The sequence below is a fragment of the Micromys minutus genome (genome assembly GCF_963924665.1).
Source record: "Micromys minutus genome assembly, chromosome: 4".
In the NCBI taxonomy this organism is placed as follows: Eukaryota; Metazoa; Chordata; class Mammalia; order Rodentia; family Muridae; genus Micromys; species Micromys minutus.
The window spans coordinates 24,288,785-24,314,647 of NC_137973.1; the positions used below are offsets into that span (position 1 = coordinate 24,288,785).

Here is a 25,863-nt window from a genome sequence, read left to right on the forward strand (position 1 = left end):
TCATAAGTTCCTTAAGGTAATTTCCCCAACTGCCAAAATGTGCAGAGGACATGTGATGTTTTTTAAAACCCCCAAGTTTTCACTTTGGCTGTAGGGCAGGAAACTAATCAACGATTAAATATGGTTACTCCTACTTCCTTTTTCTGATTCTAGACACACTCCACTATTTCAGAAGAGCAGTTTGCCAGATTTCTCCTTGGAGCTGTTACTGACCACGGTGCAAGCAAGAGCAAGAGGAAATCGATACCTGTGAGCAAATGCCTGGTTTACTCTCGTCCTGTGCGGCATTCACTTGGCTGTGGCTGACTCTGCTGGTTCTGAGTGAGTGAATATGGGGATAGAGCGGGCCGGGCAGCAATCTCTCTCCACATGGGTCTGCTCCTCTCTTGAGTTTCAGCACCTCAGTTTCCCCATGCGAGACTGTGCTCCCCAACTTTACTTCACAGCTCAGAATTTCCTCTCCTTAGCCCAAAGAACATAGTCACAGGTTGAAAAAACAATATCTTTCAATGGACAGAGAGAGAAATTGTGACAATGGCGGTAAAATCCCACTTGCTTCTATCTCTTTAACAAATATTTTATGAAACACAGAAAGTGAACCGCACTTGCTTATTCAAACTCTTTTTATTCAAATGAGAACTGTATTTTAATCTCTCGTGGGCAGGCTAGACCCTGGTCTTGTGCCTAAGATGACCAGGGCTCTACATAGAGGATAACTACTCCTGCACATGAGAGAGAGAGAGAGAGAGAGAGAGAGAGAGAGAGAGAGAGAGAGAGAGAGAGAGAGAGAGAGGGAGAGTCAGTATATGTGTCTTAGTATTGTTACTTACCTCCCTCCAGGATTATACTTTTTTGTCAGAAAGTAACATTTTAAAATTCATTGGCAATGTCCTAATGCATATAAACATTCGACAAATAATTGTCAACATTTTTGTAAGTGAGTTTTTAATGAGAAGTAATAAAGTGGGTAAGGAAACATCTTTTCAAATAGAAAAAAAAGTCCTTACTCTGTGCCCTCATGTTTCACTCTTTGTGTGTTTGTTTGTTTGTTTGTTTGTTTGTTTTTTCCAGACTCTGTCAATGGAAAACACGGTGAGTTCTTTCTCCTACTTTGGGAGTCCTTGGTAAGAGTTTCTCCCTAATGTCAAAATTTTTCTACTCAAGCCATCAGGGACTTGAAAGTGATGGCTAGTCCCCGGTACAAAGCCAAACAACTTCATGCAGCCTTCCTGCACTTCCTGGGTTGGATGGTGAAAACACAGGCTGGCTGGCTCTTTCTGAGGCCCTGAATAGAATCCTATTGACAATGGATCCCACTTAGTAATGAAAAATAATCTTTGTCTCTGTGGTAAATGTAAAGAGCTCACAATGTCTGTCAACTAGGCAAACTGTAAAACATTAGAGATGCCAATGGTAACATCGTTTCCTTTGCTGTTTTAAGAGTAAAATTCCCCAAGGAAGTGCAGGAGTAAGAGTGTCCAACAGTTGGAGCCTGGAAAAGTGTAGAGAAATAGAACAGTGTTAATGATTATGTATGTACACACACACATAATTTGTACATATCACAGAACTTACTAAGTGTGCTTTAAAATAGCAACAGGAGCTAAATCACACCCAAGAAGCTGAGAACTCCTAAGTCAACACAGTCAGAGTATGTCCTAGAACAGTTGTCCCTCACTAGAGTGGGGTGTCTAGTAATTTATCCAATCCACAAGCAGGGTGCCTCAGTAGGCCCCACTCTGGCATTCAAAGTCTGGACGGTTCCTGGAGCCTCTGCTCCCCAGTCCATGATGGAAGCTTGGCATGCTGGCTCTGCTTGCAGTGCTGGAAGTAACAGCTGCAACTACAGAGCAGATCAACTCAGAGGGAGGCCAGGAGAGGAAGGGCTGGGTAACCCTCCTTCTGAAAAACCTTACTATCTGGGCTGCTACCCAGGAGTCAAAATAGAACTTCTTACGTCCATCAAGAACGTCCAGGAAGCTCTTCAGGTAAAGTTCCCTACTCCGGTGATTCTAATTTGTACCAGGTTAACATGAAAGCAAAGAGGAAATGTCACACATTTTTCTCAGTCCTGCCTCATTACTGATTTACTGGGTCAAGGGGTCTTGGATATTTGATGATCCAAAGTAATATTGAGAAGCCTCCCCCTCTTCCTCCCCATAGCTAGCCACCCAGAGTGTCTAGCCCCCCTGGGGATGAGCAGGTGACTGCCCATTTCTTATTCTGACACAGCTAACCATGGTGGGTTTTCTGGTGGTTTATATCGTCATCTATGAAGCAAGCAGTTATGAACATTGACCTCTCGGGCTTTTCTAGTGAAAAGCCTGAAGATAAAATGACTTCTTAGGGAAAATGCAAAGTTGTGATTTGGACAATTCTGAAATTCTTTGTGAGTTCATGAATGACAAGACGGCAAAGGAAGAAGAGACGACTTTATCTAGGACCCATTCTCAGAGCAGGCTTACTAACCGCACAGTGTTACAGTAAAACCTGCTAGAAAGACCTCCAGAAATTATCTTGATCCTTGCCCTGGGCAATCACTCTTCCCTGTGGGTGGTGAGTAGTTCTGGATGACCTGCAGCCTTCAGCCTTCAGTGAGCCTCTAGGCGGATGGGGAGTAGGTGTGGGGCAGGCAGGGTTGGGGGAGCATGGGTGACAAAGGACACGGAGTGGAGATATAGACAGGGTCATGGGACAGGTGAGACAGGGGACAGGGAAGGAACACTGTGTTCTTGGGAACTATCCAAAGCCCTGTCCTTCTCCCTTTCCTTCTTCCTCTCCCTCTTCTTCTTCCTCTCCCACTTCCTCTCTCTCCCCCTCTCTCCCTTTCCCTCTCCCCCTCTCTTCCCCTCTCTTCTCTTCCTCTTCCTCTGTCTCTCCCTCTGTCTCTCTCTCTGTCTCTCCCCCTGTCCTTCCCTCTCTCTATCTCTCTTTGTCTCTCTGTGTCTCTCTCTATGTGTCTCTCCCCCTTCCCCCCCCTCTCTCTTGCCCTCCCCATCGGCCTCCCTCCCCCCTCCCTCCCCTGCCACAGGGCTCTTCTAGATCTGAAACTGTGGGAAGCTCTGCTACAGACTCATTTTTTCTCCTCCTCAGAAGCTGAATCCCAGTCTGTGATTTCCCTTCAGCCTCCATGGACAACTTTCTTTCGAGGAGAGAACGTCACTTTATCTTGTTATGGATTTGACTTCTCCTTACCCCGGAAAACAAAATGGTCCTGGAGAGGAAAAACACTACAGGAAATCCAAGGCAAACCTACCATGGTGGCCCTTTATTCCGGAGAGTATTGGTGCCAAGCTGACAGCCTACTTCCAAGCATGCATGTGCACTTAGACTTTGTTGAAGGTGAGACGGAAGTAAAAGAACTTACGCTCCAGACACCATTTCTGTGCAGTTTTCCCTGTAAACTTCATCACTACTTACCACAGACAACTCACGAACAAACCAGAGAGACTAAAAATCCCCATGGAGAACCAGATATGGCACAAAATTGGCTTAAATTTAAACATAAAAATTAATAAAATGTAAGTAGTCTGAACAAAGTCTATTCAGCCTAGTAGGCAGTAACTTCAACTAGCAAATACAGGAAGTCATAATTGTCAATAACAGCTGACTGAGTTCTAGTTCTAAATACACATACCCCTATCCTTGTGGTCCTTGAAGTCCAGCATTAGTCAGAAAGCTTGAGCACACAAAGACTCAGGACACAGAGTGGGGTGTCTCTAACTACCCCTGTATTTACAGACATCAATCTTAAGATTATTGAGCCCCAAGAAAACACACTATTAGCAAGGAAAGAAAAAAAGTCACGCTCTTTGACCTCACAATTCCCTTGAACATTTACCTACCAAAGCACACAAATCAACACACCCCAAAATAAAGGGTACTCCACTGAATAAGAGACCTCATGAAATGATCTTAGGGATATTGAGAGAAAACTGTGGCTTCTGAGAATTTAGCTGCACTGACTGATGGTTCAACTAGAGGAGGCACTAGTCAAATGAAAGGCAAGCCAGCAAGTAGATACTTGTCATTAAAATCCCCTAAGAGTGAAAGACACACAGAAACTCTTATATACTAACATATATATATACTTATATACTAACATATATATACTAACATATATACATTAAATAATATATAGAAGTTATATACTTATATACTAACATATAACATATATATGTTAGTATATAAGTTATTTCTACTTGTATATGTTATATAACATATATTCTACTTATATATATGTTATATATGTTAGTATATAAGTATACTAACATATATAACATAGCATATATATGTTATGTTTATATATATGTGTGTGTGTGTGTGTGTGTGTGTGTGTGTGTGTGTATAAACAGAAAGAGAATCAATGCTTTCTCCACCCCCCCCCTTCCTGTAAAGCCTGCTCAGAATGGCAATGAAAAGGAGAATGGAGAGAATGAATCAAGTGATGGGTCTGGTATGTTTCACAGTTCCTCTGGTGCTGCAAGCTCCACCTGCCGTGTTCGAAGGAGAATCTGTGATTCTGAGGTGTCACACAAAAAAGAAACAAATAGCACCAAACACCCTGACATTTTATAAGAATGATCTGAAATTATCTGGTTCAAGTTCTGAACTTCATATTCATCAAGCAAATGCGAAGGACAGTGGTCGATACAAATGTACTGGGAAGACGTGGACTTGGGGGTTGTCTGTCATTTCTTCCAACGTGGTCAGAGTTCAAGTTCAAGGTACAGCTTTAATTATTCTGAACAGGTTAATCAGAGGCAGGCTTCCTATGACTGTAGGTGAAGACTAGGAAGGATGGGCTGCCAGTCCATTGAGCAGAAACAGTCTATGGGTGGAAGAATGTTGGTAATCAAAAGCAGCACCTCCGTCTAGCCAGCACTTGTGGAGTGGTACCACTCCACACACCGGTGCTGAGGATGAAATGGGGTTTTCTGCAGAGTACTTAACTGCTCCATGAATGATTGTGATCCTTTGTAGAGTTGTTCCCACGCCCTGTGCTGATGGCCAGACCCTCCCGACCCATAGATGGAAGCCCAGTGACCCTGACCTGTCACACCCAGCTCCCTGTTCAGAGGTCAAATGTCCAGCTAGAGTTCTGTTTCTACAAAAACCTCCGCTCTCTGGGATCAGACTGCAGCAGCTCCTCAGAGTTCCACATCCCTGCCATATGGACTGAAGAGTCAAAGTGGTACCAATGCAAGGCAAAAACAGTGAATCTCCAAAATGGAAAACAAAGTAGAGCGTTCATAATTCCAGTGCAGCGTAAGTATTATTCTGAGATTTTTTCAGGCATGGGCTGGGAGCTATTTGAAAGCATGTACCGGTTTGGGTCACTAGTCTCTATAGAAAGTATTTTCTCATGTCTGTGGAAGTTTTAGAGAGAAAATATTCAACTGTTGTGGATATCCCCAATGAGCTTAGAACCAAGAAAGAAAAACAAAAAAACAAAAACAAAAACAAAAAAACACCCAAGGACATGTTTCTCTCTCTCTCTCTCTCTCTCTCTCTCTCTCTCTCTCTCTCTCTCTCTCTCTCTCTCTCTCTCTCTCTCTATGACTTTTGATAAAGGCATTTCTGGTCTCAGCCTGATGTAAGTTTTCCTTCCAATGATATAATCCTAAACTGTGGGCTATAGGGAGTTGCTTGTAGCTTTTGTTTCCCACTATAACTCCAGAAATGGACTGCACTAGCAGCCCACACCTGGCTTCCTTTGAATCCAGAGATAAAGCAGACACACAGAGAGTTGTTCGTTTTCAACTTGCCTTCTGGGCACAAATTGCTGGGCAGCATTAAACTCCCGAGGCTGGTTGCTCCTATCAATATTCTTAACTCTGTATCTCCTACCTGCCCTAAACTTTAGTTTAGTTACATTTAGTCCCTGCTAAACACCCCTCTGTAGGAGCAGCCGCTGTGGCCACTCCATCTGGAGATCTCATGTGGCTGGTGAACTTTCTCCATCAAAAGCATTGTGAACTCTGTCTCTGTTCCCTTGCATCTATCTGTCCCTTTCTCTGGGGACCCGGAGTTCTGCCTATTTCTTCCATCCAGCAATTGGCTCATGGCTTCTTTACTGTCAGATCAAGAACCAGTTGGGGAACAGGACAAGCACCAGAACCATCCCTACAATGGGATCAGCCCTCAGACTGGGCTGAATGTTCCGCTCAGCCAAACAGACAGGTTTTCAGAACAGAAGGTGCCTGATGCAGACTGCCTAAGAACAAGAAAACCAAAAGATAAAGTCTTGGGGAATAAGCAGATCCATCCTGATGCCCTTAGAGATAGTACTGCACAAACTACCACTTTTTGCTAAGGCTCAAAAATAAGATAGCTTTCTTAAAGCCTGGTCATTAGCCAGTGGCTTTGCCTGACGGAATTTGGTCCATCTCACAGAAAATCTAGTTGAGCATAGTAGGGGACACATAGTTTAGTACACCCAGATCCTGGGTGTAGAGGGAAGGGAAGTGAGAATATTACCTATAAATCTGCTCCCATGGCTAAGCAATCAATCTGACCGGCTAAACTCCATCAGTCTACTCTTTAGTTGTAAGAAATGGGTGCTCCTGTGCCTACTGATTTAAAGATGAACAGTTCAGAGAAGAAAAGAGAGGCATTATCCAATAGTCATATCACAGCTATTCCTAGCACAGTCTCTCCTTCAATGTAACTGATGAGCTGTACGCATTCCCATTCTCTACTCCATTATCATGTTTTGTTCTTCAAGAGTGGAGAATAATCCAAAAAGCACTTTAAGACAGTATGCCTAAAACTGTTCCCAGGACGGACAATCCTTCCTGGACAGTTGATCCTGGACTTACCCTCTTTGTTCGTCTGACAGGTACACTAGAGAAGATAAGAAGCACTGACACGAGGCCAGCTCATCACTCATGACAAGGTTTCATTGCCAGCTCAACACTGCTGGCACTGGACTCGGGACCATCATGCATGATGCCGAGTCCAGTTTCTCTCCTCCACTTTTCCTAGGTGTCAAGCTCTGGGCAGCAACTCTGAAGTTGTCAGGATAGGGTAGACATGAGGTTAAGTTGGGCAGAATAACCTGTAGTCCTGCTCCATATCCTTGACAACACCCTTGAAGAGTGAGGTGCCTGTTCAGCTGGCAGAAAACATAGTCTCTGCTCTCCTCTCACAACCCATAGACAAGCCTAACATGACTCTAGGGTCCCTTCCCACATGGTAAAAGAGGTTTTGTCTTTCCAACCCTCAGCCATGAGCAGACTCTTGTCAAAATCCCAACACATGTCATTTTTATTCATTTAGGAGCTTTTGCAGACTTCCAAACACACATCATCCCAGCCTCAAAGACAGTGTTTGAAGGGCAGTCGCTGTTACTCAACTGCTCAGTAAAAGGAGTCCCAGGACCTCTCAAATACTCCTGGTACAAAAAGGACACACTGAATAAACAAACAAAGATCCCAAAGTCCTCAGAAGCAGAATTCAAGATCTCCAAGGTGAACATCAGTGACACAGGGGAGTATTACTGTGAGGCTAACAACCATCGCCGAAGCTTTGTCAGCAAGAAAGTTTCTATCACCATAAAAGGTGTGTGTTGCCAGGTATCATCAGAGAACGGATCCCACAAAATTGCACATGGAGGTCTTTAAGGAGGACATGACATAGTTGGGTAAAGTAGATTATCAGTTGCCAATAATACAGTGTTCTGAATAACCTGCCAAGCATTAGACAAAGACTAATGGAAAAAGAGTTAGAAATCAATATAATGGGCTGAGGGCAGTGGGAACTCTCAGAACATCAGGTGAAGGAACATACTCAGTGACCAGGAACACACCCTTTGTAAATTACAAGTCCTCCTTAGTTAAAATAAAATGGCTCTTTAGAAGGGAGGAGCAGGAGGGATGCTAGAAGCAGTATATCTTTGAGATGCCTCTGGCATCTTACTGTAACCAGAAGGATTCTCAAGGACCCACCCTGACGACACTGCTGTATCTTCAAACCCCAGTAGCTCATTCATTTCTACACTTGGTCTCCTACAGGGAGAAGTTATAGAGAATGTAGTAGATCTTCACCAAAAGGCTGAGGTCCTCTTCCTCTGGCCCAACATCTGCCTGTCCATTTTAACTTGAGACTGAAATGATAAGGCCCTTGAACCTCAACACATCTCTTTGATCACTGAGAACTTGCAAAATTATGCCCACGTCCATCTAAAAAAAGCAACCTCTAGAAGTCATACACAAGGTCAGGTTGCATGTTCCTAACAGGCAACAGTTACCATCCACAGAGGCTACTTTCTTACCTTCCTCCTGCTCAGCTTCTAATAGAATGGATGGTTCTGGGTACCTGGAAGAACATACCTGAGAAGAGCAACCTGAAAAAGATTGTGAATTTAGAAGGTTAAAGATCCTGGAGCAAAGCACTGAACATAGCCTAAGTAAAGAAATGGAGAACAGAGACAGACATAGAGGCTTAAAATTTAGGAGAGGAAATGGGACACGACACAAAGGAGCCAAGAGTTAATAAAAAAATGGTATCAGTCCTGTGGCAGAAAAATATGAACTTCTCCCCTAAAGGCACCATCTCTGTTTAATTGAGGAGAGTGGACTAACAAGGGGAGACAGGAGGAGCGAAGGAGATGGGAAAGGAAAAGATGAAAGACCAGCATGGATGGCAGGAGATTACTAATGTCTGGTCCAGAAGGATGAGCTGTCCATAGAACTGGTAGAATGAAGACTAGGCATTGGCATTAGAACAAAAGAGAAGTAACCATCAACCCACTTTCTCTCCTCCAGTCCCAGTATCTCAACCAGTTCTCACCCTAAGCACTGGCAAGACCCAGGCCCTTGAGGGACACTTGCTGACACTTCATTGTAAATCCCAGAGGGGCTCTCCATATATCCTGTATGAGTTCTACCACAACAATGTCTCCCTGGGGAGCAGCCCTCCACACTCCACAGGAGGAGCATCCTTCAATTTTACTATGAGCACAGAGAGATCTGGAAATTACTACTGCACAGCAGACAATGGCTTGGGAGCCCAGCGCAGTGAGGCTATACAGATCTCTCTCATTGGTAAGTCCTGGGTTCCTGCTGATACCCATGGCTATACAGATTTTCCTCTCAACAAATCTGTTTGGATGTTTGCCGCCAACACCTTGATTTCCTACCATAATCACCCCAGCCCTGTTCTAGGCTCCCTTCTCAGACAAACTCATTATCTGTGCTTATACATGCCTCGCTAGGCCTGACTTTTGCCTAGCTCAGAATCCTCCACAGTCTTTAATAAATCTGTGTGATCATCTCATGCTGACTCCTTGTGCCCTGTGATGTTTAGCTTCCAGGCTAATGTGTTGACAGAGGAACGCAGTTCTCTCTCTGTGTGTGTGTCTCTCTGTCTCTCTGTCTCTCTGTCTCTCTGTCTCTCTGTCTCTCTGTCTCTCTCTCTCTCTCTCTCTCTCTCTCTCTCTCTCTCTCTCCTCTCCCTCCCCCTTCCCGTTCCCCTTTCCCTCTCCTTTCCTCTCCCTTTCCCCTCACCCCTACCTCCCTCTGTGTGTGTGTGTGTGTGTGTTTGTGTGTGTGTGTGTGTCTGTTTCCTCTTCTTGCAACTAACTGGATTTCTGTAGACATGCCCACCAGGATGAATAGTATTAGGAAATAACTACTTCTAGTGTGTAAGCTAAAATAGTGTATGATGGGAGAGAAGGGGACAAGAGCTTAGAGGTAAACAGTGAAACATACTTTTCTAATGAGAACAGTAGTGACTTCAAAGTCCTTGTAGAAATATTATTTTCTTTTTCTTTTTTCTTTATTGATCATTTTATTTTTCTATAATTTTATTGTATATTCGCTATATTTACATTTCAAATGTTATCCCCTTTCCCCACACTCCCATCCCCACTCTTTCTGCCTTTTCTTCCAGGAAGATGCTACCACTCCCAAACACCCACTCTAACTTCAGTGCCTTGGCATTCCCCTGTTGGGAAAACAAGCCTTCACTGGAACAAAGACATCTCCTCCGTCCCATTGGTGCTACACAATGTCATCCTCTGCTACATATGCAACTGGAGTCATGGGTCTCTCCATGAGAACTCACTGGTTGGGGTTTTAGTCCCTGAGACCTCTGGAGTGTTTGGTTGGTTGATATGGTTGATCTTCCCATGGAGTTGCAAACCCTTTCAGCTCCTTCAGTCCTTTCCCTAGCTCCTCTATTGGGTCATCATGTTCAGTCTGATGGTTATCTGCAAGCATCCTCATCTGTATCAGTGTGGCTCTGGCAAAGCCTCTGAGGAGACATCCATATCAGGCTCCTGCCATTAAGCAATTCTTGGTATCAGCAATAGTGACTGGGTTTGGTGGCTGCATATGGGATGGATCCTTAGGTGAGGCAGTCTCTGTATAATCTTTTCTTTAGTCTCTGATTCTCTATTTGTCCATCTATTTCCTTCCATGAATATTTTGTTCTCACTTCTAAGAAGGACTGAGGCATCCACATTCTGGCTTTTATGCTTTTTGAGCTTCGTAAGGTCTGTGAATTGTTTCTTGTGTATTCAAAGTGTTTTCGGCTAGTATCCGCTTATCAGTGAGTGCATACCATGTGTGTCTTTTTGTGATTCAGTTATCTCATTCAGGATGACAGTTTCTACTTCAATCCATTTGCCTAAAAAAAAATCCATGAAGTCATTTTTTGTTTTTTTGTTTTTTGTTTTAAATAGCAGAATACTATGCCATTGTGTAAATATACCACAATTTCTGTATCCATTCCTCTGTTAAAGGACATCTGGGTACTTTCCAGCTTTTGGCTATTATAAATAAGGCTGCTATAAACATGGTGGAGTATGTGCCCTTGTTAGATGTTGGAATGTCTTTTATATATAGGCCCAGGAGTGCTATAGATGGGTCCTCAGGTAGTACTATATCCAGTTTTCTGAGGAGCCACAGACTGAATACTGGTGTGGTTCTACCAGCTTGCAATCTCACCAACAATGAAGGAGTGTTCCTCTTTCTCCACATCCTTGGTAACATATGCTGTCACCTGAGTTTTTAATCTTAGCCATTCTGACTGGGGTGAGGTGGAATCTCAGGGTTGTTTTGATTTGCATTTCCCTGCTGACAAAGGATGTTGAACATTTCTTTAGGTGCTTCTCAGCCATTCAGTATTCCTCAGTTGAAATTTTTTGTTTAGCTGTGTACCCCATTTTTAACAGGGTTATTTGATTCTCTGGAGTATATCTTCTTGAGTTCTTTTATATATTGGATATTAGCCCTCTATCAGATGTTGGATTGGTAAAGATCTTTTCCCAATCTGTTGGTTGCCATTTTGTTATTTTGACAGTGTGCTTTGCCTTACAGAAGCTTTGCAATGTCATGAGTTCCCATTTGTCAATTTTTGATCTTAGAGTGAGTATAAGCCATTGGTGTTCTGGTCAGGAAATTTTTCCTGTGCCTATTTGTTCTAAGCTCATCTTCACTTTTTGTTCTACTAGTTCAGTGTGCCTGGTTTTATGTGAAGGTCTGTGATCCACTTGGACTTGAGCTTTGTACAAGGAGATAATAAAGGTTTGATTTGCATTCTTCCCATGCTGACTGCTAGCTGAACCAGCACTATTTGTTGAAAATGCTATTTTTTTCCATTGAATGTTTTCAGCTCCTTTGTCAAAGGTGTGTGGGTTCATTTCTGGATCTTCAATTCTATTCCATCAATCTACCTTCCTGTCTCTGTACCAATACCATGAAGGGTTTATCAAGATTGATCTGTAATACAGCTTGAGGTCGGGGTGGTGATTCCCCCAGGTCTTATATTGTTGAGAATAGTTTTTAATATCCTGTGTTTTGTTGTTGTGTTTTTGTTATTATGAATTCCAAATGAATTCATAAATTGCTCTTTCTAACTCTATGAATAATTGAGTTGGAATTTTGATGGGGATTGCATTGAATCTGTAGATTGCTTTTGGCTAAGATGGCCATTATTATTATATTAATACTACCAATCTATGAGCATGGGAGATCTTCCCATCTTCTGACATCTTCTTTAATTTCATTCCTCATAGACTTGAAGTTCTTGTCATAGAGATCAGATCATTCACTTGCTTGGTTAGGGTCACATCAAGGTATTTTATATTATTTTTGACTATTGTGAAGTGTGTTGATTCCCTAATTTCTTCTCAGCCTGTTTATCCTTTGAGTAGAGAAAAGCTACTAATTTGTTTGAGTTAATTTTATATACAGATACTTTTCTAAAGTTCTTTATCAGGGTTACAAGTTCACTGGTGAAATTTTGGGGTCACTTAAGTATACTATCATATCATCTGCAAATAGTTATATTTTGACTTCTTCCTTTCCAATTTCTATCCCTGTGACATCCTTTTGTTGTCTAATTGCTCTATCTATGATGTCTAGGACTGTACTGAATAGGTAGTAGGAGAGTTGGCAGCCAGGTCTAGTCCCAGATTTTACTGGAATTTCCTTGAGCTTTTCTCCATTTAGTTTGATGTTGGCTAATGGTTTGCTGTATATTGCTTTTACTGTGTTTAGGTATAGGCCTTGAATTGCTGATCTTTCCAAGACTTTTAACATGAAGGGGGGCTAAATTTTGTAAATTGTTTTCTCAGCATCTAATGAAATGATCATGTGGGTTTTTGTTATTTTGTGTTTGTTTATCTAGTGGATTACATTGATGGATTTCCATATATTGAACCATCCTTGCATCCCTGGGATGGGATAAAGCCTACTTGGTCATGGTGAATGATTGTTCTGATGTGTTCTTGGATTCTGTTTGCAACAATTTTATCGAATATTTTTGCATCACTATTCATGAAGAAAATTGGTTCAAAGTTATCTTTCTTTGTAGGGTCTTTGCGTGGTTTAGGTAGAGTGTAATTGTGGCCTCATAGAAGGAATTGGATAGTGTTCCTACTGTTTCTATTTTATGAAATAGTTTGGAGAGTATTAGTATTAGGTCTTCTGTGAAGGTCTGATAGAATTCTGTACTACATCCAACTGGTCGTAGGGGGGTTTTTTTGTTTGTTTGGTTTTTGTTTGTTTGTTTGTTTTATTTTATTTTTATTTTTTTTTATTTTATTTTATTTTTTTTTTATTTATTTATTTTTTTTTTTTTTTTTGGCTAGGAGAATTTTGATGACTGCTTCTATTCCTTTAAAGTTATGGGGCTGTTTAGATGGCTTATCTGATTCTGATTTAACTTTGTTACCTTGTAGCTGTTTAGGAAATTTTCCATTTCATCCAGATTTTCTAGTTTTAGTGAGTATAGGCTTTTGTAGTAGACTCTGATATTTTTTTTAATTTCCTCAATTTCTGTTGTTATGTTTCCCCTTTCATTTATTATTTTCTTCATTTGAATACTGTCTCTGTGACCTCTGGTTAGTCTGGCTAAGGATTTATCTATCTTGTTGATTTTCTCAAACAACCAGTTCCTGGTTTTGTTGTTTCTTTGTATAATTTTTTTGTTATTTTTACTTGGTTGATTTTGGCTCTGGATTTATTATTTCCTGCCATTCACTCCTCTTGGGTGTATCTGATTCTTTTGGTTCTAGAGATTTCAGCTGTGCTGTCAAGTTGTTAGTGTATGCTCTCTCCACTTTCTTTTTGGAAGAACTCAGAGATATGAGTTTTTCTCTTAGCACTGTTTTCATTGTATACCATAAGTATGAGCATGTTTGGCCTTCATTTTCATTAAATTCTAAAAAGTCTCTAATTCATTTATTTCTTGCTTGATCAAGTTATCATTTATTAGAGCACTGTTCAGCTTCCATGTATATGTGGTCTTTTTTTTTTTTTTTTTTTTTTTTGGTGTTTTTGTTATTATTGAAGACCAGTATTAATCCATGGTGATCTAATAAGATGCATTTGGATTATGTCAATCTTATATTTCTTGAGGTCTGTTTTGTGTCTCATTACATGGTCAGTTTTGGAGGAGGTACCATGAGGTTCTGAGAAGAATGAATATTCTTTTGTTTTAGGATGAAATGTTCTATAGATATCTGTTAAATCCATTTGATTCATAACTTGTTAGTTTTACTGTATCTCTGGTCAGTTTCTGTTTCTATGATCTGTCCATTGATGACAAAGGGGTGTTGAAGTCTCCCACTATTATTGTGTGTGGTGCAATGTATGTTTTGAGCTTTAGTAAAGTTTTTTTTATGAATGTGGGTGCCCTTGCATTTGGAACATAGATATTCAGAACTGAGAGTTCATCTCGATAGAGTTTTGTTTCTTTGATGAGTATGAAGTGTCCTTCCTTATTTTTTAAATAACTTTTGATTGAAAATATAATTTACTCAATATTAGAATGCCTACTCAAGCTTGTTTCTTGGAACAATTTGCTTGGGAATTTTTTTCCAGTCTTTTATTCTGAGATACTACTGTCTATCTTTGTCACTGAGATGAGTTCTCTGTTTGCAGCAACATGCTAGGTCTTCTTTACATATACAGTCAGTAAGTCTATGCCCTTTTATTGGGGAACTGAGCCCATTGATATTAAGAGATATTAAGGAATAGTGATTATTGCTTCCTGTTGTTTTTGCTGTTAGAAATAGAATTATGTTTATGTGCCTATCTTTTTCTGCATTTGTTGCAAGATTACTTTCTTGCTTTTCCTAGGGTGTAGTTTCCTCCTTGTGTTCGAGTTTTCCCTCTATTATCCTTTGCAGAGCTAAAAATGTGGAAAGATATTCTGTAAATTTTGATTTGTCATGAAATATCTTGGTTTCTCCATCTCTGGTTTTTGAGAGTTTTGCTGGATATAATAGCCTGAGCTGAATCTTGTATTCCCTTAAGGTCTGTATGACATCTGTCTAGGATCTTCTAGCTTTCATAGTCTCTGTTGAGAAATCTGGTTTAAGTCTTATAGGTCTGCCTCTATATGTTACTTGTCCTTTTTCCCTTACTACTTTTAATATTCTTTCTTTGTTTTGTACATTTGGTGTTTGAACTAGTATGTGTCGGCAGGAATTTCTTTTCTGGTCCAATGTATTTGAATTTCTGTAGGCTTCTTGTATGTTCATGATAATCTCTTTCTTTAGGTTTGAGTTTTTTTTTCTATAATTTTATTGAAGATGTTTACTGGGCCTTTAAGTTGAGACTCTTCACTCTCTTCTACACCTATTATCCTTAGGTTTGGTCTGCTCATTGTGTCCTAGATTTGCTGGATGTTTTGATTAGGTGCTTTTTGCTTTTTGCATTTTCTCTGACTATTGTGTTAATGTTTTCTATGGTATTTTCTGCACCTGAGATTCTCTCTTCTATGTCTTATATTCTATTGTTGACACTTGCATATACAACTTTTGATCTTTTTCCTAGGTATTCTATCTCCAGGTTTGGGTCTTTTTGTGATTTCTTTATTATTTATTTTCATTTTCAGATCCATTTTGTTCAATTCCTTCACCTGTTTGGTTGTGTTTTCCTGTAGCTCTTTAAGTAATTTTTGTCTTTCCTCTTGTTTACCTGTGTTCTCCTGAATTTCTTTAGGAGAGATATTAATGTTCTTCTCAAAACCCTCTATTATTATGATGAGGTATGATTTTTAAATCCAAATCTGTTTTTCTGGTGTGTTGGGATATCCAGTATGTGCCAAGTGGGAGAACTGGGTTTTTATGTTGGCAAATTGTCTTGATTTCTGCTTAGGTTCTTGTGCTTGCCTCTTGCCATCTTGTTACCTGTTATCCTAGTTAGTCTTGTTGTCTACAACTGGAGCTCATTTCTTCTGTGAAACTGTGGGCCTGCAGGCTTAGGAGTTAGCACTCATGGGTTCTTAGCACTCTGTGGGCACATTGTGTGTCCTAATGGCAGTGGGATGATCCTAGCCCAATCTCTGGGCACAGATGAAGACTGGAAGAGACTGGTCTCAGGCAGCACCTCAATTACTGCATTCTGCAAATTTCTGGTAGTATCTCTCAGGACAGTCAGTGAAGAGAGAATGGGGTCTTGCCTAGGGCTCAGGAGAAAGAGTACTCCTAGGTAAACAGCTCTCAGTGAGCAGGTCATGTGACCCAAAAACATTGAGACAACTTCAGCTCAGGGTACAGATGAAAACCAGAAGGGCACCCAGTCCTCTTACAAGCACTTATCAGTTTCCCTACAGATCAATGGTGTGAACAAATACCATGTAAGACCTTAGTTGTTCCAAAGAGTACTAAGCAATTACAACTCTCAACATAGGATGGGAAAAGGCTGGACTTACAAGAAAATGATAAAATGGCTTCCTTGGGAAATGTGTTCCTTAATTTTATAGGGTTTTCATGAGCCTCTTTCTAGAAGCCCATTAAAGCAAATGTAAGTTTACTGCATGATGCAGTTTTCTAGGCCTTTTTTAGAGAGTGACAGAATATTAGCATACCAGAGTGCATGCTGGCTCCTAGGCTTTCTCAGCAAGTGCCCATTACAGAGTCCTGTGCTGGCACCCTGACTTCTCTCAGTTCTTCTCACCCCATACCCTACCCCAAATTTCTCCAGCCCATGAGTTTCTTTTCTCCAAGCTTCTCATTTCTATATATAACCCTGACATTTTGGCCAAGCACTCTCTTGGTTGTCTTTACCATTTTGGATCTTGGCTCTCTCTTGGTCTGCTTGCCCCTCTCTCTCTTTTGTCCTCCTTTCTAGCTTCTCCTGCCCTCTTCTCATAGCCCTGTTCACTCTGATAACCTTATGCAGCACACTTCTTTCACTCCCTGCTCTGAACTCTTTCAGATGTCTTTGGCTGTTCTCCCCTTCATAACTACAATCAATCAATCAATTCTCCTCAGCCACCCCTTAGATCAGTCTTGTCCTCATTCTGTTCAAAATACAGATCCTGGTTGGCCTTTGTCAAGGACACTAGCTGACATCACAATGGAGCCACTGAAGGAACAAAAGTGCTTGCATTGCACTTGGATCTTTGTTTAGGTGACTAAACAGGAAAGACTAAGAAATAGATGTAATGGGCTGAGAGCAGTGGGAACTCTTAGAACACCAGGTGGAGGAACATACTCAGTGACCAGGAACACACCCTTTGTAAATTACAAGCCCTCCTTAGTTAAAATAAAATGGCTCTTTAGAAGGGAGGAGCAGGGGGGATGCTAGAAGCAGTGTATCTTTGAGATGCCTCTGGCATCTTACTGTAACCAGAAGGATTCTCCGGGACCCACCCTTACCACACTGTTGTATCTTCAAACCCCAGTAGCTCATTCATTTCCACCCTTGGTCTCCTACAGTGAGATGCTCTGGGGAATGTAGCAGAGCTTCACCAAAAGACTGAGGTCCTTCTCTTCCTCTGGTCCAACATTTGCTTGTTGGTTTTAACTCGAGACTAAAATCATAAGACCCTTGAATCTCAACACATCTCTTTGATCACTGAGCACTTGCAAAATTATGCCCATATCTAGGCAGTGGAGCATGGAGAAGCTATTGTCAATCAGAAGTAAGAAACCTCCATAAGTCATATACAAGGTCAGGTCGCATGTTCCTAACAGGCAACAATTACCATCCAGAGAGGCTACTTTCTTTCTTACCTTTCTCCTGCTCAGCTTCTTAAATAGAATGGATGGTTCTGGGTACCTGGAAGAACATTGCACCTGAGAAGAACAACCTGAAGAAGGCAAAAGGCCTGTACTGCAAGAGCTGCCTTCCCTCTCTATCAGGTGATCCATAACCCAGAAAGGAAGGGCAATGACTGTATCTGGGGGTGCAGCCCTGCGGCTCCACATCCCCAGTGCCAGCCCAGGATCCCTTTCTTCAGGGGAAGAGAGAGTAGTGGAGGAAGAGGAACTCCAAGGTTCAAGAGCAGGGGGATATGGAAGATGGGAATCTAGGAGAAAGAGGTCAGAGGAGAAAGGGTTTTGTAGATTTTCTTTCTTAGGCGGTGTAGGTTCCTGTAAAGCAAGGATCTGAGTTGAAGGGGAAGGCAAAAATGGCTGCACCCATGGGGGAGGGTCCACCACTAGATTCTCCCAGACTAGGATATAAGGTACCTGGTTAGGGTGGTTGCTTGCCCCTGGACCAAAAACTCTCCTCCTTACCACCAGAATCAAAGGCAAAGAGAAGGTTCCACTTGTAGGTCACTCAGAAGAGCAAAGTGTTACCTACCCATTTGGATTTTTTAATTTCTACTGAAAGATTATGACTTTTCTTTTTAACATCATTCCAATGGTCTAAAGTCAAGCTCAAAGGGATAGAGGTATTCTGTCCCATGTTCAAAAGTAATGCCAGTCCAAGTACACACACACACACACACACACACACACACACCAGAAACAGAAACAAAGATAACATCTATCTAAGTCCACACAGACACAACAGGAACAGAAACAAAAATCCTAGGTGTCCCTGACATGGACACTAGAGGCTGGTTTGAGGTTCTCACAGTCTACAGCCTCCAGTATCGACTAGTGGAGTTCCACTATTATTCCCCCCAGAGAATCTGAAGTGTCCTCCAGATTCTCCAAGGTCTCTATGTGCCTGCCACTTACTGGCCACAAACAGATCGACCAGTCACAGGATTTACAGATGTTCTCAAACAAGCCAAAAGTAAACAGAACAACACAGACAACACATAGACAGTTCACCCCGCCAAGGGTACAGAACAAGACTCAGTCAGCTCTTGTTGCTACTTATAATCAACATAGATTAAGACAATCAAACATATAGACATTGCCCTTGCCACAGGCACAGAAAACAGGTAAACAGGCTGCCCTTCCAGCAAACACTGACACAGAGTCAAACAGATGACTCCCCAGTTCCCTCTGGCCAGAGTCAAAGTTTCCAAATGGAGCCTGAAACTCGCTTTAGACTCCCCCATGGTCATGACTTACAGATGCTCTCAAGCAAACCAAGACCAAGAACAAGAGAAAGACATTCAGACAAGACAAGATAACTACAAAGTACCTGATCTTAAGGCCTGTTGAGGCCTCCTGTGTCCTCCTTTCACCTGTCTCTTGTGTCCCTTCAGGGAGTCTCATTTCTTTCTGGCCAATGCACCAAATGTAAGACACAAATTGAGTCTTATCTATTTGAGGCTCCCATAAATGAGAGGAGAGATCAGGGATCAATGCAAAAGTAAGAGGTTTATTAGTCCAGTGCACTGGGGTAGCCTACATCCAGAGGAGAGGCAACCCCAAAAGGTTGTTACAAGCAGTTTTTATACTCTTTAGGGGTACAGGTTACATCAGCAAGGTTATAATTTAAATTTATTGGCTAAGCATATTAGCCTTTGAATCTAATGGCTAGCAAGCATGTGACAGGCCATGGGATCAGAGGGTCAGGTGACTACCAGTACATTCCTTTTTTTTTTTTCAAGAATGTTTTTGTTCTTTCCAAGAACTGTGGGTGGAGAATGGAACTTGGCCTAGCCTTGACCTGAGGTGGTGAGTGTACGGCTGGCAAAAGCCCCTAGGGTCCTTCAGAGGTGTCACCAGCAAGCACTTATCGCACCTGCTCCTTCCGGCCACTAAAAAGCTACTTCCTATTGGAATCTCCAGAAAGCTCCTTACACCTCTCATCCGCTCTAATCTTGACTCTCCTCCTTTTATTTTCCCCCTTTTCTCAATGTCACATCCTACTTTCTTGTCTTTATTTTATTTATTTACTTTGCCCCACTGCTTTTAATTAGGGTTACATTCATAAACATGAGTTGGGGTAATTCACTTGAACTTAACAGATGCTATATATTACTGAGGAATAAAGCATTTTAATAACAGAGTCATCTTGTATATTTAGCTATAAAACCTCTATTTCTAAGTTTAAAATAAATTCTATGCATTCACCCAGTCTACTAGGTTGTCTATAGGTTTCACTGTGTTACAGAAACATTAAAACATAAAATTTTTGAATGAACTATATACATGTACTTACATAAATTATATATAGTTATATAACATTTTGTCATACAATATATAATATACATATTTGAAAATAATTTTTATACTATATGGTTTTCCCCTCCCAAGTTCTCCCCACATTCCCTCCATTCAACTCCATAACCTTTCTGTCTCTCTTTCTCTTTAGAAAACAATCAAGCAAACATTAAAAAAAAAAAAAACAGAATAATAAATAAATAGGAAAAGGCACAAGAAACATAAATATAACATAAACCACACACAAACACACACAAAACATAAAAACACAAAATTAGAAATCATAACACACAAGCAAAAGATCTATAAGACCCTCCCAAAAGAGGGCCCAGAAAATGTAATTTGAGGCAAAAGTCTATAAAAACACCACTGAGTTCTTTTTATGTTGGTCAACTGATGCTGAGCATAGTGTCTATTCTTGACTGTGGTTGTCTTGGGCACTGCTCTATTGCTGTGAAGGGACATCATGAGCAAGGTGACTCTTATGACAGAAAACATTTAATTGGGGAGACTGCTTATACTTTCAGAGGTTTAGTCTATTATCATCATGGTGGTAAACATGGTGGCAGGCAGACTGGAAGACACTGTTTGCTTGATGTCACCCATGTCTTCTAGTCCTTACAATCTTTTTACTTCCTCTTCCCCATTGCTCCCTGAGCCCTGAGTGAAATAATGAAGGCATCCCACTCAGGGATGAGTGTTCCAAACTTCTCATTCCCTGCACACTGGCCAGTTGCAGACCTCTGTGTTAACTCCCATCTACTTCAAGAGGAAGCCTCTGTGACGGTTGCTAAGTGACACACTACTCTACAGTTGCAGCAGAATGTGGTTAGGAGACATTTGATTGCTGTGTTACTTTAGCAGAAGAGTAGTATTTGCTTTTCTCCTGGCCTCATGGTTGCTTGGCCATCAAAGCAGAGTCAAATATTGATTTCATCTCGAAGAGCTGGCCTTAAATCTAATCACACACTGGTTAGTTACTCACACAGCTTTTGTGCCATTATTATACCAGTAAATCATAAAGGCAGCTCAACATTGTAGATCAGGAGGTTTGTGGCTAGGTTGGTGGTCACCTTTTCCCTCTGGAAGCACTGAATAAACATTTTTTTACCTACTTTGGTCCTCCAAGTAGACTGTGGGCTCCAAGTTTACACATTTCCTTAATTTTGTAGATACTGTCAAGCTACCATTCAAACGAGTGTTTTCAGTTTCCTTTGCCACAATCCCATCAGTGTTACCAATCTACGTAGGCATGAAAGGGATAATAGTTTATGGCTGAATTTAATTGTATGTTTAATTAATAATGAATATGAGTCTTTTATGTAGTTGTTGGCAGGTGTTTTCAGTGATTCATATAACACTTTTCCCTTTTCTGTTGAATGTTTTTGTGTATGAAAAGCTAGTTGTGGATCAAAGTCACTAGCATTCGAAATCAGATGGTTTTTGTTTAATTTGCTTATGATATTACTTTTCCCTTGTAAAGGTAACAAATGTGTTAGAAGCAGAAGCTGCCACTGAAGTTTTATTTCCATTCAGTTCTAGTGTCCCTCCCTGTCCTCACACTCAGGATGTCTCAGAAGCTCAGGCTGTAGTGAGTGATATGGTGGAGCTTTGCTGTGAGGCTCTAAGAGGCTCTCCCCCAATCCTGTACCAATGTTACCCTGAGGAACATCTTAGTACCCTCTAGAGAAGGAGTCTCTGTCAAAAGTTCTCTGACTGTAGAACATTCTGGAAACTTCTGTGACGCTGACAACAGCCTTAGCGTACACACTTTACATCACCAGTAAATATGATTCAACACAGAGTGCTCAGCATGGCTGACCAGGAAAGTGCTTCTCAGGAACAAGTTCCTTGAGCTGACAACTCTCTGAATCAATGTGCTCTGAAGTGATTCCTAATCGGTGCAGGAGAGTGAGGCTTTAAAGATCATCTCAGAACTTAGAAACATCAGCCAGCTGCTTCTTCTCTCTGGCCACAATCTACCTTGAGCCTCAGCCCTTCCTTAGGTACAGAGACAAGATTTCTCACAAACAAATGAGCCATCTTCTGTGCCACATCTGTCACTACTAAGCCTCAGTACTCTTGATCACAAAAATTCTTCTCCTCCTCAACACCAAAACATCAGATTCAAGACTCAGAGCCACTCAAAACTGCCTACCCCTTCTCAGGTCTATGCTTAGGTGTCTTCTGCTCTCCAGACATGACGAAGAATGGAAGTGCTCCCATGGCTGCCGGAATCACTGTGGCACTGGTCATCATGGCTGTTGGAGGATTTCTGTTATATTGCTGGTTCTCTAGAAAAGCAGGTGGGTGGCTCCCTAATCATACCCTTCCCGTCTCTGTTCTTGCATGCTCACACTGACTCTGTGACCATCCTTAGGCTCTTGAGAGCCCCTTCTCTTCCATCACATGGTCATTTGCCTTTTCTTCTGGGTCCCTCAGAGGTCCTGTTTACCAAATACAAAGTTGTTCCAACAGCCTCACGAGTGCAGCATACCTTGATGACATGTCATGTATCTAACCTCAGAAAGGGCAAAGGGTCTCCTCTGTGTGTTCATAAGATTCCCCAAGGATGGAGAAGAAGAGAAAGACTCTAAGAAATGAAAGTCAAAATAGAAACCAAATGGGATTTGGTAAATTACTTATCTTTAAAATGTATAGTATTTTTATAGAGGATCAAGTCTATTTTCCTGACTATTGAACTATCTGTAGTCACTAAAGATCACTGTCTTTGAAAATCCAGGTTTAAGGAATATGAACTGAGGTTAAGGGAGGATGGACTGAGGTTGAGGGAGGATGGATGAGGTTAAGGGAGGATGGACTGAGGTTGAAGGAGGATGAATGAGGTTAAGGGAGGATGGACTGAGGTTGAGGGAGGATGGATGAGGTTAAGGGAGGATGGACTGAGGTTGAAGGAGGATGAATGAGGTTAAGGGAGGATGGACTGAGGTTGAGGATGGACTGAGGTTGAGGGAGGATAGACTGAGGTTGAAGGAGGATGGACTGAGGTTGAAGGAGGATGGATGAGGTTGAGGAAGGATGGATGAGGTTGAGGGAGGATGGGCTGAGGTTAAGGGAGGATGGACTGAGGTTAAGGGAGGATGGACTGAGGTTGAGGGAGGATGGACTGAGGTTGAGGGAGGATGGACTGAGGTTGAGGGAGGATGGAGGAGGTTGAGGGAGGATGGGCTGAGGTTAAGGGAGGATAGATGAGGTTGAGGGAGGATGGATGAGGTTGGGGGAGGATGGATGAGGTTAAGGGAGGATAGATGAGGTTGAGGGAGGATGGATGAGGTTGAGGGAGGATGGATGAGGTTGGGGGAGGATGGATGAGGTTGAGGGAGGATGGGCTGAGGTTGAGGGAGGATGGACCAAGGAGACTCCCTTCACTTAGGGCCAAAGAAAACTTTCAGTTATTTTTATCCCTCCATGGGTGTAGAAAAAAAAAAGAACCTCAATAACAGAAGTTCCTGGCAGTCTCCATGTAAGCACCAACTAAGCTGCCTCCTAGTCCCCATAAAAGACCCCTCTTCCTGAAATCCATTGTGTTCCTTTACAGGGGGGAAGCCTGCCTCTGATGACTCCAGGTAAGAACTTGGCCATATTTCTGGAAGTAATATAAACATCCATAGGACAGAAAATTTAAATGGAATCTCAAATCTTATTATCCTATTATCACCAAGATCACAGTTTCTACACATGTTGCTGAGGTGGGTTGTTCCCAATTAATGCTGCCCCTCCCTTGGGATGCCTCAAGCCAATTCCCAGCATCTTCACCTTAGCTACAGGGAGCTAAGCCTGTCTCGTATAAAGTGGTAATTGATTTTCATTTATTCAATCACGTCACTGTAACACTGTGAGCTTGGTTGTCTAAATGACCACTTTGGCTGTTACCAAGAAAACAGGCTCCATTCGGAGATTCTTATTTTTGTTAGTAAAAGAATTTGGAAATGAGCTAGGGAGAGAGCTTAGTACAAACTTACTAGGAGTTAGTTGAAAAGTAGACAAGTTAGATGAAAACCCCGGTGACACCATCAAGGAAAGATAAAGAAGAGTCATGCCTTTGAAGTCAGGTGGCTTATGATAGAAATAGTTTATTTACAAAGGAAGCATCATCCTCAAGGATGGAGCTGGACTAGCCAGCTGAGAAAAGAGTCTCAAAATCAGACACCCCTGTGGTTCATGATCTTTATAGTACCCCCTCCCTCCCATTTGAAAGTCCTGGGCTTTGTTCACATTCTCTCTGTTAGATGATAAGAAAAGGCTTCCGGTCTTCCAACACTAACTGGCTTCCTCCATGTTAACCATGAAAGTGTTTTTTTAGTTCCTTTTGTCGTATCACATAGACATTGAATCCACCCATATCTTGAGATGACATATCTTAATTAGCCCAGAAATTTCTAGGCATGGCCCCACCTAATCAAAATCTGTTGCAATGATGACCAAAACCATGGAGCACGTGCCTCGCACACCTAGAGGAGTTGCTCTGCCCAGAAGTAAGCTCTGTGAAGAGACAGCCACCATGCCACCATCTTGTATCATAAGCACTCACATTAAGAGTCGTCCCACAGCTCACAAACTACCATGGAGCCTCTTCCCACAGTGGCTAACTCCAAACCAGGAGAGGAGTTCCTCGGGGTCTTTGTTTCTGAGACTGATGGCTCTGAAAGGGGCCTCAAGCCTGTTTTAAATCTTGGCTTTTCCCCTTTCCTAATTTAGTAGTGATGGTAAGCCACTTACCTTTGTAGAACACTCACTGCTGACACATACAGTTTGGGAACAAAGCAGAATTAAATATTTCTAAGTATTATCATGGTGCCTCTTGCATACCATGGGGACATAACGTAGAAACAGAAATAATGTTGGTTGAGAACTTCTTAGGAGAGATCACTATTCCCTTTGTCTCACTTCTGGGGACACATCAGTGTTTCCATGTCTTACAGGAGTCCTTCAGATCCAGAGCCCCAGGAGCCCACCTATTGCAACGTACCAACCTGTATAGCCCTGCAGCCAGTGTACAGCAATGGTGAGAACGAGAGCCCTCTGGTCTCTGGTTTTGGCAGAAATCACAGGATACATGCTGGAGCAGGGTCGGGAAGACGATAAAAGCTGGAGAGCTACAGCCCTTCTAGAAAACAAACTGACAGGGGCGGGGGTATCTGAGAAAAGAGGAAAGCTCCTTATCCTCCTCTGAAACTATACCTTCTTCCTAAATAGACCCTAAAGAAGAGGTGGTCTACACACAAGTACAGAGAGTTCAACCGACACAGAAACATGCAGGTAAACACTAGGGACCTCTCCGTTCCTGCTATTGCTCAGCCTCCACTTCTCAGCGGGTCTGGGCCAGCCAAGCACAGAGCCTCTCTTCACTAGGACTCTAGGATTCCTTAACTTGCATCTACATTGTTTGGAGTTAATCCAAAGCCACCATGTAGTGCTAATGACTTCTCCCGTTGTCTATGGGTAATCTGAGTTGCAAAATGATGGCAGAGTCCTCTCTGAGCTTCTGTGTCAGCACCTATAAAGTGGAATAGGGCTGCCGTTGTCCCTACTCCCCTAGTTTGAGCAGCTAAAACAGAACCCTGCAGACCAGGCAGCTGAAATAACAAACATTTGTTACAGTTCAGGAGTCTGAAAGCCCAGGATCAAGGTGTCAGACGGCTGAGAAAAACTAGGACACGTCTCCTCCAAGGTATGGTTGTGGAGAAGGTTTATGGTAGATATAAGGGAGAGAAGAGCCAGAGGCATCTGGAAGAGTCTAGACGGAATGTGGCCAACAGACTGAACTGGGCCATGGGGTAATAGGGCAAAAGGACCAAGAGAGATCTAGGAGCAGAGCAAGTGGCGGGAGGGGTGAGAAGGAGCAGGGGGTGCCAGGGAGGGGGGGATCTGGTGGCCAGAGTCTGCTTTGATATGTCAAATGGGGATCTTGGTTAACCATTTGTCCTGAGTTTGAGACTTAACATTCCAGCCTTTTTGCTTATGATAAAGGATGATGTAATCTCTCCTATAACTACTTTCTGCTGGAACTGTGGTGTCTTAGGGGC

At 42.0% G+C, this 25,863-nt stretch overlaps 1 protein-coding gene and 1 pseudogene across 2 annotated transcripts in view; one reads left to right on the plus strand and one right to left on the minus strand.

Annotated features, from left to right (window-relative positions):
• LOC308419637 (nucleophosmin-like) overlaps positions 1 to 25,863 on the minus strand; it is a 506,796-nt pseudogene that overhangs the window by 62,301 nt on the left and 418,632 nt on the right. The window lies entirely within an intron of this gene.
• LOC308419559 (Fc receptor-like protein 5) lies at positions 1,185 to 25,491 on the plus strand (the record flags this gene model as incomplete). Its single annotated transcript, XM_080915331.1, has 11 exons — positions 1,185 to 1,242; positions 3,094 to 3,342; positions 4,470 to 4,727; positions 4,984 to 5,268; positions 7,282 to 7,563; positions 8,769 to 9,047; positions 22,015 to 22,122; positions 23,376 to 23,403; positions 24,760 to 24,842; positions 25,034 to 25,096; positions 25,439 to 25,491. The coding sequence occupies 11 exons, from the start codon at positions 1,185 to 1,187 to the stop codon at positions 25,489 to 25,491; spliced, it is 1,746 nt and encodes a 581-aa protein (XP_080771457.1).